At 45.2% G+C, this 14,392-nt stretch overlaps 1 protein-coding gene across 1 annotated transcript; it reads left to right on the top strand.

Annotated features, from left to right (window-relative positions):
- The first annotated feature begins 1,093 nt into the window (after positions 1-1,093).
- Positions 1,094-4,823, top strand: LOC142880436 (heme transporter hrg1-A-like). The gene is made up of 3 exons (XM_076014366.1): positions 1,094-1,339; positions 2,715-2,882; positions 3,596-4,823. Exons 1-3 carry the CDS (start codon positions 1,210-1,212, stop codon positions 3,730-3,732), a joined length of 435 nt encoding a protein of 144 aa, XP_075870481.1. The 5' UTR covers positions 1,094-1,209; the 3' UTR covers positions 3,733-4,823.
- The last annotated feature ends 9,569 nt before the right edge of the window (positions 4,824-14,392 follow it).

Below are 14,392 nucleotides of genomic sequence, written 5' to 3' on the forward strand. Positions count from 1 at the left end.
TCCTCCCCCTCCCGCCTTCCCCTCTTCTTCACCTCCTCATCCAACAGCGAGTGGTCAACAAAACTGAGCTGTGTCGCCATCTGTTGATAATACGCGGTATTGCTTGAATTGTAGTTTTCCACTTTTTTTGTTCGTTGTCACCAACGCCTTCAAGTGAAGGTCGCGCACATTAATTAAGCAATAATTTTATTTTATTATTATTATTATTATTATTATTATTATTATTATTATTATTATTATTATTATTATTATTATTTTATTTTTATTTTTTTTCTTATTTTATAGTGGTAAGAAAATTAGAATTTTATGGTTTCGCAGAAAAAAGCGGGTACAAACATTAAATCGCCCAATGAAGAAGATGCAAGCCAGCTATAATGTTAGGGTTAGTGTGTGAGGGTTTTTTTTTTTTTAAATCTGTATTTTCTGTCAGTACACACACATTCAAAGAATACCATATCAAACCTTTGCCTGTATTTGGGATATCTTAAGGTACTAATTCCAAAGAAAATTCTAAAATGAAGTATCGTCACATCAGAGTGAGTCTTGAAGTGAAGAGAGAGTGAAATGTCAATACTGCATACCGGTTTGAGAATGCGTATGTATGCGAATGGGGAATTGAGGTGTATTGTGTTTAATACCACACAACGCTTGAACATCAGTGGAATTCGTCCTAAACAGTCGTTCACTGGCCAAACCCTTAGTAAAATATGACTTTTGTATAAGAGGTGTACCATATTAAAAAAAAATTCTGGTAGATGTTATTATATTTCCACGATGTAGTACTGTTTGGTGTTTCCTCTGCTCCTGAAGAGGGCGCTGTGCTCCCTCGCCGTGTCATGCCGGCCGGCGGGACGGTCCGCGTCAGATGACGTAGTGTTCAGGGTGTTTGACAAAAAAAAAAAAAAAAAGGACACTTCTCCATTAAAATCGCTTTGTCATGTTTAACGCCTGCACTCGCATAAAACCATTAGTCAGCGAAAGACTCGCTCTCTCTCTTTTTTTTATGGGAGTCCAAAGATTAGCCGGATATGCACTTGCACTTTTCTATTTTTTTTTTGAGCCTCTAGTTCAGCAAAGCTACTTTCGCCCCCGGGGGGGGGGGGGCAGTAGGTCGCAGTCTGTCTTTCCTCGCAGGTGTCCCGTTCGTCTCTCGCGCTCTCTGTCTTTCTCTGTCTCTCTGTTTGTTTTTTTTGTTTTTTTAATGCAAACATGGGACGTAAAAGAACGTACATCGGTATCGGCTTCTCAGTGTTTGGTGTAGTCACGGGCGCGTCTGTCTTTATTGTGTGGAACAGCGCGTACCAGCAGCCGTGGACTGGAGCCATGGGAGGGCTGTCAGGTGAGCGAACCCTGGCCGCGGGGCGGTGGTGGAAGGGCCGTCTGGAGGGCAACGCTCCTCAGGAAGCGCTTCACGTGCGTTTTCTCTCTTGTAGGACAAGAATAAGATTTGTTGCACAGACAAAACTTTATTATACTCTCTCTCTCTCTCTCTCTCTCTCTCTCTCTCTCTCTCTCTCTCTCTCTCTCTCTCTCTCTAAAAAAACAAACAAACAAACAAACAAAAAACGATCAGGGAGTGATTGATATAAACGGGGATGAAATCCTGTTTAATTTACGTCAGTCCAATCTTCTTCTTCTTCTTCTTCTTCTTCTTCTTCTTCTTCTTCTTCTTCTTCCAAACTACAAGTTAATTTTACTGTCGAAAACTCAAATAAAATTGCAGACATGTTGCACATAAAATAAGATTCAGGGTGTCTTCGACTTAACCTGTTGGAAAAAGTTATTTTCTAGAATAGTATACTAGTATTTTGTGCACATGCACATCGTTTCTGCAAGTGTTGATGCTTTCTATGCTGGTTTATTTATTTTTTATTTTTTTTTTATAGCGATTTGAGTCAGGGAGCGCACGCTAAAAGTTTAATAAACGTTTAGCTCCGAGCGCAAGTATGCATAGATTTTCGAAGTATGTCAGCAGTTCTGAACTTTGAGCCATCGTTTTACAAGTGCACGGTATCTCCAGTCTCTAACAGGGGTTACTGAGTACAGTGTGGTTGTTAGATGAAATGTCCTCAATTGGAGATGATATAATTGACCTATCTGGACGTGCGTGATTTGGAATGCAAAAAAAAAAGGGGGTCAATCAGTAACATATTGACTCACTGTCTCCGTGTTCACCTTCAGCACTTGGTGCTCCTATCAAAACAAACGCTGACAGTGTCAAAGCCTTTTAGATCATTAGAGTTCACTTCCCTCTTTAAGACCTTTACACTCTGTAAGGTTTGCCACAAGTTGCTTAAAAGTTATGTTGACTATGTATATATATATATGTGTGTGTGTGTGTGTGTGTGTGTGTGTGTGTGTGTGTGTGTGTGTGTGTGTGTGTGTCACGGAAGTGAGAATAATTGACTCAACAACAATATCCCTCATGCTGTGTCATTCTCATTAATATCATATGTTCAGTACATTTTTGTAATGTCATACTGGGAAGTGAAACTGCAAAAACAGAACAGTTTCTGTAAAAAAAAAAGATTTGTTTTTTGTTTTGTTTTTTTTACAAATTGTAGATTTTGATGAACACCCTGTCTGAGTTCTAAAGTTCTCTTCATATTTAGTGTCAACTAGTGGTTAATAAAAGTGAGTGAAACATCCATGCATCGGTATCGGAAAGAGTCATTTTTTTTCTTTTTCTTTTGTTTGTGTGTTCTGTTCCTCAGGAGTTCTGGCGCTTTGGACTCTGATCACACACATCATGTACCTGCGCGACTACTGGAGGATGTGGCTGAAGGGGCTCAAGTTCTTCTTTGGTGTGGGAATTTTCTTCTCCGTGCTCTGCGTCGTGGCCTTCATCACCTTCCTGGCTATTTCCATCAGAGACAAAGAGTGTAAGTTGAGTACAATAATTGTAATATTAATAACAGTAAAGTAGAGGGCAGTCTAAACAGATTACTCCTATTCTGTGGAGGTTTCCGTTTATCCTAAATATTGGAAAACTTTAATATGCAGATGTTTTTTTTTCCTTCTCATACCTCAGTAGTGGATGATGACATGTTGTTTGTGGCACTCAGTTGCCTAAAATATACACACTCTGGTGTCTCCTTGCAAACAACTTTCACAAAGATCCACAGCTGTCGCTCTGTTGGGGTCCTCTTTCGTTTACATTCCACAGTTTGTTCCTCTAAGTTTCGGGCCTTTCTGCCAGTTTCCTTATTATTAAATTGAAGTAAATTAAGACATTTGTAACTATTAATTTAGAAAGAATGTGCACGTGTTTCAGTTAAGTCAATACATATTTTTTCTCTTACAACCACCACCTATATATGGCATAATTATTTAATTTAAATTCACCTCCTCCTCCTCTTCCTTTTAAAAAAAAAAAAAAAAAGAAAGAAATGCTGTTATTTAAGAAATATATTTATCAGTAAATGAATGTGTCTTCATCATTGAAACATCACGCAAGGCCCGGATGGACACGCTTGTCTCCAATCCCAAGCTTTCAGTTCGACTGTTTTCAGAGTTTCACTCCCTTTTTGTTTTCAGTCCCTGTGTTTCTCGTGCCTGAGCGATGCGTCCTAAACCTCCTCCTTTCCCTCCGCAGCCCTGTCAGACCCTGAAAGCTTCTACCTGCCGTGTGTTTGGAGCTTCATGAGCCTCAAGTGGTCCTTTCTGCTCTCTCTGTCGGCTCACCGCTACCTCAAGGAGTTCAGTGACATCAGCATCCTCAGTGACTTCTGAGCGTGCACCAACACTCCACGGTTAGTAACGACTCAGACTTTGGACGGCATCCACCGCTGTGCTGGCCTCCACTCCCCCTCCTGAAGGTCAAAGGCAGAAGCAAATGAAGGACAACCTAACTTGTGTAACCAGAGGACAAGATGAGCAGTTTGTACTGTGCTGGAGAACCTCACTACCTTGCATCTTAAATCTCATCGTCCCTCTTTTTATCCTGCGTTGAAAGTCTGTGTCTGGGTCAGATGATCCCGTGTCGTTTGTCTTCCCTCATGTTATCACGTCCTTCACCTACTGCTCAGTCACTCATTTGAACAGGTTTCCCCCCTGAATAATAAAATACATATATATTAATACACAGTAACGTGACTCACAGCAACTTTATACCGTTGATCGCTTGCTGTTCTGCTCTTTTGCCACTAGGGGGTGTCCCTTTTCTAACAGTGAGCACCATGACCAGTAAGCAGGCTCGACTTCCCAGTCTACCCATATCTCTGTCTCCAAAGACAAACATTTCTTTTTTAATTGAATGATCTTTTTTCTTTTACAAGAAGTTGCACATGCAAAGCAAAGTGATAAAAAAAAAGAAAAAGAAAAGAAAGAAAGAAGAGTCTCTGCATCATCAGACAACAGCAACGCGGCGCTTTAAAGTCGGCATCCATCAGGGTCTTTCAGAGGGCAGGTCACCCGAAACCCTTTTATGTGCAATCCCAGATGAGCACCACATGTCTTGCTTCAATATATGTTTGAGCCAAGTAAGAGCGTTTGTAATGTAAAGAATGACTTTCGGATTATTTCAGTATCGGTGACATAAAGCAAAGAAATTTGAAAAACGTGCGCTCTCACGCCGCCGCTGGAGCTTTAACCCACCGACACGTCGATGCCAATAACGTACTTGTTGCTTTCTTCGACGTTATTGTGCTCATCAAAGCCATTTATGGCATTTATGTTTTTCTATTAGGCTTGTTTGTCTTTCTTAAGATGTACTGTGTTGGACATGAAAAATGGCATTATGTGTTCACTCATGTGACCGGATGTGAGTGTGTGATTTTGTAACTAAGTTTAATGCAAAACAATAAAATCTGTTTTTGATCCTTTTTTATTTGCTATTTCAATATCTGTCTTTTGATATATATGTTTTTTTTTTTAATTTTGTAGGATATTTGCTGAAAATTGCCTCCAAAACAAATCTTGGCAAAAAAAAAAAAAAACCTTGATTAAAAAAAAAAAAACTTTACTCAAAGTCTAAAGCAAAAAGTTCACAGTATTCATTTTCTTACGAGACCAATCCGCCGAACTGAAACCTGTCATTATTTGGCTCTTTGTTGCATTCCTGCATCCTTTCCGCCGCGCTTTAAGGAGATTTTTTGGTGATCCTTATATCTTAATTGCATTACGCAGCCTTGTTAGTAAGCCCCCAGAGTCCCGCTGCATCAAGGTAATTGCGATGTTGTGGTTAAATCGCCATGGCAACATTTTAATCTGGCTGTTATAAACTTGGGCATTAAGAGGCTGAAAAACAATCCGGCTCACTTTCCACTGAGCGAGCTGGGGGCTTTGGAACCAAATGTGTCCTATTAAATTTATGCACCAGCCTGTAAAATGTGTGTGTGAGCGTGCATGAATGTGTGTGTGTGTGTGTGTGTGTGTGTGTGTGTGTGCATGGCATGTAAAAAAAAAAAAGAGGGAGGGGTCTAGTTTTATTTGATTATGGGACTCCTTTCCTACCAAATCAAGGAAGGAAGTTGTCTTGAGTGTTGACTGGCAGTCTGGCAGCGTGTGGCCAGGCTGCGAACCAGAGTTTATGCGTTCCATCCATCTATCCTAAACATCCTGCACAATCAAGACGCTACAGAGCAACATCAGCGGACCTAAAGGAAACACACCGCCGGGGCCCCGTAAAGACGATTGGTTTATTTTGGCCACATTTTCAGGAAATGATGTCAAAATTTAGCCAATAAATGTTTAAAAGCAGCAACCTGTCTGTGTTCTTACAGCTGGGGTGTTTGTGGAAACACAATAAAACAAACAAACCAAAAAAGCTGCAACAGCAGGTTTTAATGCGTTCTTATCACATTCCCCCAACCCCCCCCCCCCCCCAACTCTGTTAGGCGGTGTGTTGTAATTGACTGTGCTGCTTTTGCAGAATTATGGAATTTCACATGGGTGGCGCTAGATTTTGCTCCTGTTTCCATTTCCAAACGTGATTAAAGCTCAGCTGGAGGAGTCGGTCAGCCGACACCTGTTCATCGCTCGCACACTCGTACACACACACACACACACACACGCATGCATACATTTATTAAGGCAAACTGTATAAATATTTTTCCCCTGGGTGTCTGCTGACATGGTTTGTGCACAGCATCATCATCATATTACCCACCCCACCCCCCTCGTTGCTGCCGCTGTAATTCTGAATTGAAAGATTGAATTTATAAATATTTTTCATGTCACAAGCTTAACAGCTGGACCCAATGTGTCAGCCGCAACGCAGTGAAGCTCAGTCACTGTGTATGTAAACTGCAGGCCTCTTTGGCCTCCCCATCATCGGCTTGTGTAAACTGGATTTGCGTCCAAGCTGGTTTGCGGTGCCTCAAATGACGCTCAGATGTCCGTCTCTTAAGAAGCACATTCAAAAAATGTTCACGTTCTGACAGAGAGGAACGAGTTGAGAGCGCAACAACAATTTCGCCGAAACAGCCAGGAGAAAAACACGCAGTCACGAGTGAAATCTCTTCCCGACGATGCTCGTTTGATGAGTTTCATATGAACGGATTTAAATGTGGACAAAAGACAATTAAATCCTGTCCTCGCGTGTTTTGAAAATAAATGTAAAAATCATGTTGGAAAATTAAAAGTACGAGAGAGCAACAAGCGCCGAAAGTTTTGGTAGGGACAGAAATTATGAAATTATTTAGGAAATAAAGAGGAAATAATTCTGAAATCTTGGTGATAATGGATGATAAAGAAATAAAATCCCAGATATTTTATTGCTAGTCTTCATCCAAAACAGAACATAAAATGAAACCTTGTGTCTCTCTAACATGCTGATCGTACTCTATTTGTTGAATGAATGCATTCAGATAAATAGAATCACACGTTCCTGAGTCAAACTGCAGTGAGTGACTAATAAATGATGCCTTACACTCCTCAAATACACACACACACACACACACACAAAGAAGAAATCAGTGTGAATCCAGAGAAGCATGGGATGTGTGCTCGAACTGAGTGACGCCTAAAGATGGCGAGCTGCTGCAGGGCCAGATGGCCTCCTCTGACACCGAGGAGCCGCTCTGGCATTTTCAGGATGGCAGCCCCACAGTGATTTCCCAAGAACTTCCGAAACTTCAGGAAAAGAAAAAAACCCACAGCTATTTGGCCGACGTTCAGTGCAATTTACTGTTTTATTTACAAACTGAAACATATGGTCCTGGACTTTTCGCAGACCCCGCCCACCAAGCCCCCCCTCCCCCGCTACACTTCTCCCCTTTTACCGCACTGATTTACAGCTGCAGGAGTTTCGGTCTCACCATCTGCTTCTTTGTTTCATCCCCCCATCCCCCCCCCCCCTCTTATCTTCATCTATACCATCCTCTCCGTGAGTCGTTCGCCGTCCCACCAGAGCTGCCTGTTCTCTGCACAATTCACCCTTGATATCACTGTCCTTGTTGTACCACCCCACCCCCCACCGCTCCTTCACCCTCAAAGCCTCAGGACCGACTCTTGTCTTCCTGCGTGCGGCGCTGCCTCGCGCCCCTGGGACCACTGCGAGCGTGCGTGCATCTGAAACGTTTTACAGAGACACATATTTGCTGTTTTAGAGCACAAAGGGATTTTCGGCGCGGCCGGGGCCCGTTTGAAGTGGCTTCACGGGGGGAACCAGAACCAGAGCGCGCGGCATCATCTCAGGAACCATAAAGCAACGCTAGGCCCGATGTAACTCCGCTTAAATGCGCCTAATTTAATGCAAAGGGGGGTGCAGGGGGGGGGGGGGGATTGATTCAATGTGAAGGCGCGGCCCCTTTGAAGCGGCCTCTGTTGACGTTCCTAATGCGGCGGCTCTGTCGCGGAGGTTTTCCCGTTTTCGCATTCCTCCCTACCTTTCTTTGCGAGACGGGCCGCTCGCCCCGCACGCACGCGACGGGAGACGCGGGATGCGTGACAGAGGGCTAATCCTGCAGATCCCCGGGTTGACACCGCTTCCACGGAGCGGCGTTTGAAGTTTGCGAGTCTTCCCCCGACACGCTCCTTATCTGAGGAGAGCAGACTCGTGGGGCTTTCAGGTGTTTAGAGAGTCCAAAAGTTGTTTTCTAGCCTGTCAAGAAAAATCTGGAACATTTACTGGGTATGGCGGGGGTGCTCTTGACGGGGAGGGGGGGCGGTCTTGCTCAGACATAATGATTCATTTTTGACCTTGTGCTGCCTTGATTTATTTCTTATCCGCAGCATTTCTTTTACTGCATTGGAGCGGATGCAAACTTTTTTCTTTCTTTCTTTCTTTTCTTTTATGATTATGGTTATGGTTCATCAGCACGTTGCGGTTTGGTTCAGTGAAAAAGTTCTCGGCCTATTGGTCAAGTTCATACAGAAATGTTCCAGACGCGCTGGGCCGTCGTCTCTCTCTGACTCACTGGGACTGTTTACAAAGACAGACCAACCTTTTCGTGTTAAATCTAAACAGCTGACTGAGCCCTGGAAATGGTTTGAGGATGACGATTGGCCGTGGCGCTCTGCATCACGTCAGCGGCTCAGATTGGTGTGGAGGGGAGGGGGGGGTTGGTCAGCGTTATCTGCTAAAAGCACTTTTTCTTTCCCTGCTGCTCCGTGTCAGTACTCGAGATGGATGAGAGTTTTGTTAAAAGCTGCTCTCCCACCGCGAAGCATTATCACCTGCTCGCAGGGGTCACGTGACCCGCTGCTTGCACATATGGCCGCAATGTGATGCAACATTCAGGCGAACCCCTCCCCCTCCCTCTTCTTCGACAAGCGCACACAGGCGCATCTTCGCCTCAGATGTTCAAGGTGTTTTACTGTGTGTAAAATCCCACGTTAACCTTTTGACCTCCGACACCTGACCGTGTCCAGGACATGGTGTCGAGAAGCAAATCATCCACAACTTTTTTTTTTTTTTTTTTTCTTAGTCTATCGCAAATAATGAGGCACAAATCTGCATAGATCAGCAGAAAACTGCTTACTTAGCCCTCTGTTTACAGCCTCCAATAAAAACCCTGGGTTTTAGGTTCCTGCTAGAACTGGTGCTTTGTTGGAGATTAAAAAAGGGCAGTCTGAGAGGGTGCAAAAAGCACCTGACCGGAGGGGTTGTCGCTAAACCTGGGAGAGACTTCAATTTGCTCTTGGGGCCCTTCGTGACATCACAAAGTTTGCTTTGGCGCAATGTAATGTAATGCCAACGAGGAGGAGCTGGGCCAGGGTTAAGCCGTGACAAACAGCTACAAGAAGCTCACTCGTGTGCAGTTTAGTCACAACATATTCTCATTAAAAGAAGAGCAAAGAGTGTCGTTACCAGTTGGCACGAGTGCCACTGAAAGACCAACAGATGGTTAGTCCAGTCACGTTCTCAGTCCTGCAGCGGCCTCGCCTTCCAAAATGTTTTCTATTCCCAGACACACATTTAAAATATCTTATGTTTTGTGGAAAATTCCATCTGCCAAGTCAGATCAAAATTTAAGGGATTCTGTCGAAGCAATTTTTTCCGTTTGCTGCAAAGAAAATGGCAGTCTGAAAACTCAACATACCAAACTGAGATAAAAGGATTAAAAAAAACAAAAAAACGTATAACATAAAAGCGGTACCTAAATTAGTCTCCGTGACAGGCGGCTGGCCGGTGAGTCCTGGGAGAAGATCTACAGTCCAACCTGCTGCTCAGCGTGCTGGAGCTGCAGCCGAGGCTCAGCTGTGGACTCCGCTGGGACTGTTTGCAACATGCCATGGACAAAACCCCAGCACTTAAACACTGTAATCAGAGCCAGAGCAGGATATTGGCTAAATTACACATGAAAGCGGAGGCATTTGAGGGAAGCTCGAGGACTAAATATTATGATAAATTACGGCCTAATGCGAGGAGATAAGTCACAGCTAAACAAGAATAATACAGGCTTGCACGCAGCAGGGGAGGAAAGTGTTCTTAATGCACAGTTACACTTTCCCTCTCAGACACACACAAAAAAAGAAAGATGGCGAATGTTTCTGTAAAGCTCCGACACCACAAGGTGCTTTAATTTACTGTTCTGAGGGCGTAAATTGTATCCCCTTGGAGTCTTGGAGGTTGGCCGCCGCGTTGTCGAAACATTTTTCTCTCTCTCTTTCTTTTTTTCTTTTACTGCAACATCAGAGATCTGCTGTTTATCATGACAAAGACATTTTTTTCTCACCTGGACACGCAGGACAACCAGCTTTTCCAACTGGAGGGACGAGCGCACGAGAAGAGCAGAAAAAAAAAAACACATATTGGGCAAAAAGTTGCATATTTCAAACATTACAAAGTTTGTGTAATTGTATAATTTGTCTGTGATTGTGAATGTCGCAGGAAGATCATTTTCTGTTGTGGTCAGATGTTCTCGCAAACACACCTGTGAATAATATCCCAATCAGCCGGATATGCCACTTGAAAGTCTAACACAATATAAATCTTCCTAAAATACATGAAATTTTACCACAATAGAATTCCTTTTTGGCCTAGCGGACCCGACAAATGGAAACAGCCAGTTTAAAGGCCCAGCGTGACGCTGAAAAGAAAATATGCACGTACATTTTGGCTGTTTGATTGCTGTACTTGGTTGTTTTGGCAATACTAATAATGCAGTTATTATTAGCGGTCCAAAAGTTGGATTTGCCGGAAGAATGAATTGACATCACCATTTTTGAAACGTCAGCTTTTACAAGACGGACATGAGATCAGGTATGACGAGAGAAAACAGGAAGCAGCATTAACATGGTTTTGCAATTTGCTTTCCTGCAGTTAGATGCTACTAATTCTTACACACAGGCCCTTTAATGGCCCATTTCCTGTTGTTCTACATCTGCATTTTTGTGAAGTCTTAAATAACAGCGGCTTCAGTGTATTCATCTTTGAACTCGCCCATCCCCCGCATTCACCTCCCCACATTGAAAAATAAAGCGGGCAAATTAGAACTCAAATTTGTCAAACTGCTCCTTTAATTCATCCAAACGAGGAGCAGGAAGTCCAGGTGAGGACCCCATTTCTGTGCCTGCTCACCAAAACATCCCCCCCCCTCCCACACCCCTCCGATTTTACCCATCATCCAACATCTCACCTCCTCAATATTAGTTCACCGGAGTCCCCCCTGACCCCTCCCATCATCTAAAGCTCAGCCCCTCCCCCACATACCATGCACCTTCACCCTTCACCCTCCCTTACTTCCCCTCTTTGCCTTCCCCAAACACACACACACGCACACACACACACACACGCAGCTCCTTTGCGAACCCCTCTAAGTGGCTCGCTACCCCACAGGAAGGGCTTCTCCAGGGGGTGAAATGGGTCCCAGATGTGCCACTCTGGGCTCCTCTGGAGGGACGGAGCCTCGGCCGAGTGGGTGCGGGGCGGAGTGGGGGTGTCTGGGCGCGCTGTGCGAAAACATCAATAACAGCATCCAGTGAGGGGGGGAGGGGGCATGGGGATGAAGGTGAGGAGGCCTTTAATGACGGAGCCAGCCTCGGTTCCCAAACACATCACTTATGATCGGTCACGCCGCCGCTGCTGCCGCCCTGCCGGCTGAACACATGACCCAGGCGCCCCGGCCCCCTTCTCTCCCTGTATGACTGTAATCGAATTGGCTGCTCTTTTTTTTTCTCTCTCTCTCTCTCCACTCGCTCTTTTTTTGTTCTCCAGGAGAACATCAAAAGCACCAAGATGGCTGCTTCTCCTCCAGTGCAGTATTTCAGTCAGAGCTGAACCATGTGCTGCAGACGCACACACACACACACACCCGCACACACGCACGCACCGCGCGCACACCCACACCCACACCCACACACACACACACACACACACACGATACATCCGCCCTGTTTGATATCCAAGCGGTCCCTCCCTCCACCTCCACGCTTACCTGTGCGCGTGTGTGCGTGGGTGTAAGTCTGTGTGTATGATGATGTATATCGGCACGTGTATGATCTATTTTCAGCTCCACAAAGGGTTAATTAAGACCCCCGTGGAAACAGAGCGAGGCCCAAGTGTTTAGTGAAACATTATGTCAAGACTCTGACAAGGAAATGAAATGTGCAACATCAATCAGCCGACGAGGACGGAGATCAAACGAGCCTCCACACTCCTGCATCTGGTTCTGTTTGGACAGCCCTCTTCTTCTTCTTCTTCTTCTTCTTCTCCTTCTCCTTCTTCCTCGTCTTCTCCCCCCTTTTTCTCCCTGCTCCTTTCTTCTCCTTTTCTCTCCCCGCTCGTCTTTTTTTTCCTCCTTCTTATTCTTCTCCCAATTCTTCTCTCTCCCTCTCTGCCCCTCTGTTCTTTTATGCACCATGACATTCCTCGTAGGCCCGCCGGCTTCGTTAACTCATTCTTTCCATGATGGCGGCCGCTTTTCACCAAAGGTAAGGCGGCGGCTTTAGAGAAGAGCCCCGGCAACAATGGCTTTTCTGTCCCTCCTCCATCCCGGGCCAGAGCTCCCAGTAAGCCCTCTCTCCTGATACCAGTTAAACCTGGAGTTGACTCAGCCTGTTCTGTAAATGCAAGCCAGTATAATTCACTGTCTCTTTCTCTGTTCTTTCATGGCCATATGAGAATTTTTTTCTCCCTTCTTCTTCTTCTTCTTCTTCTTCTTCTTCTTCTTTTAAGTTGATTGAACCCAACTGGGATGGAGCTACTTTCCGCTCGGCGTTCCTCTCTGAATGAAATGTAAACCAGCGCAATCACGGGGCTCATCAAAAGCCTTCTGAACTGCCCTCCGCACAAACGCTCCTTCAAGCGCCGCGGTAATCACAATCAAATTGTTGGCTAGGAACTGTCAAGCAGCGTGTCAAGAGCCATGCAGGCCTTGGGTTGCAACACAGGAAACTGCTGTTAGTAAATATGTTGCTCAAGTCTCCTCATGCAACATCCATTGGGACGGCGTTCAAATTCGACAATTCCAGAAACATGGAAAGCTGAAAAAAAAAATAAAACTGTAATGTTTGGGAAGTGTTACTATGTGAAGAACTTTGCGGAGGCCGTCATCTGAAAAAGTACAGACTTAACACACGCCAGGCCAGCGGAAAAAACTCCCAGGCAGGATTTCTGCAGAAGTGACGCGCTCGTGAGTCACCTGCATCGTGACGTAAGCGGGGCAGCATGTTAGGAAACAAGAACCGCGCGGGAGTCGGGTTCACGTTGGACTTTGTCAGGGTCCAAAAAAAAAAAAAAAAAAAAATGCTGAGCGTTGCCTCGTCTTGCTTCGTCACGACCGTTCCGAGAGAATTTGGCCCTAAGTGGCTGCAGACCTGCGCCGGGGGGGCTGGAGCAGCATATGTCAGCTCTGCCTGCAGGCTGCAGGACGGCAAAATTAGGTGCTGCCTCACCTCCTGCAGACGGAGGTCACTGGGCCACGGGGGGTCAGGGGTCGCCCAGGGTCCTGTCTGTGGCCCCTGCCCAAACCCAGCGTGCGTGGTGGAGCGGGCCGGGCCGGGTCGATGTCAGCTCAGATCGGCTCGTTTTCACATCCTGGAGTCAGACAGTGACGCAGCGGTCAGGTGATCAACTCATGCAGAAGTGCTACTGGCCCCTGTGAAAACCTTTTTTTTTTTTTTACTGTTTGAGTGCCAAGTATTGTTGGTATTATTTATTTGTCTGTTTTTTTTGTCTGTTTGGCAGCAATTGAGCTTCTTTGAAGCACATCTCAGAGTCAATAGAAAATTCATTTTTTATCAATAAATCAGACAATTTTCTCTTCTTTGAAAATCGAGTCGAGAAAAAAAAAATCCTTGCACACCCGACTTCCCTTTTCAAGTTTTAACTTCTGTCGCGTCTGTAGAAAAGAACTTTTCTCGACACACATTGGAATGTGTGCAAATCATTATTATTATTATTGTTATCTATCATCTTTAATTGTTTTAACCCCAAACATTTCTTCCGTGTCGGACTCTCAGACCAGCCCGGTGACCTTTGGCTGGTCACGTCTGTTTCCCGCTGGAAATCCTGCAAAGGATTTCAAGCTCGCTGGAATTCTTTGCAAAACCTCTCTGTGCCCTCAAACCACAGAAAACATGCCATGTCTTTTTTTTAATATATATATATATATATGTCACTCATCACTCTCTCTTGCCGTAAAATAAATATTTCGAGCGTGCGTCTTTGGAGGGAGGCTATTTTTTGCTGCATCAGGTGTTGGGGGGGGGGGGGGGGGGGTCGCTGTCTTGCCTGCGGGCCGTCTGTCCTCGCGCTGAGATGATGAAGGGGCAGCGCGGACGCGGTGGTGCACGCCGACTGACGCTCCGGCGCAAAATCTGGAACCCATAAAAGCCTCAGACGGCTCTGCAACATTAGACACGGCTCCTCTCATTGGCTAAAAGGGCCACTTACCCCCTTCCTCCATCGGCCGGCCCCGGCTAGCGCACACTTCCTGCTTTCTGGCCTGGGCCACGCCTCTCTGGAAGTCGGCTGAGCCAAAGAGAACTGCCCGCGGGCGCCTGG

This window comes from Nelusetta ayraudi, unplaced genomic scaffold (assembly GCF_046127955.1).
Source record: "Nelusetta ayraudi isolate G7.1 ecotype Tasmania unplaced genomic scaffold, CSIRO-AGI_Nayr_v1 ptg000168l, whole genome shotgun sequence".
Taxonomy (NCBI): Eukaryota; Metazoa; Chordata; class Actinopteri; order Tetraodontiformes; family Monacanthidae; genus Nelusetta; species Nelusetta ayraudi.

Excerpts from the sequence above, each read along its gene's own strand:
- LOC142880436 (XM_076014366.1), top strand. The coding sequence starts at position 1,210 with ATGGGACGTAAAAGAACGTACATCGGTATCGGCTTCTCAGTGTTTGGT. Across the intron at positions 1,340-2,714 it reads AGCCATGGGAGGGCTGTCAG|GAGTTCTGGCGCTTTGGACT; the intron begins GTGAGCGAACCC and ends TCTGTTCCTCAG. Across the intron at positions 2,883-3,595 it reads TTCCATCAGAGACAAAGAGT|CCCTGTCAGACCCTGAAAGC; the intron begins GTAAGTTGAGTA and ends TTCCCTCCGCAG.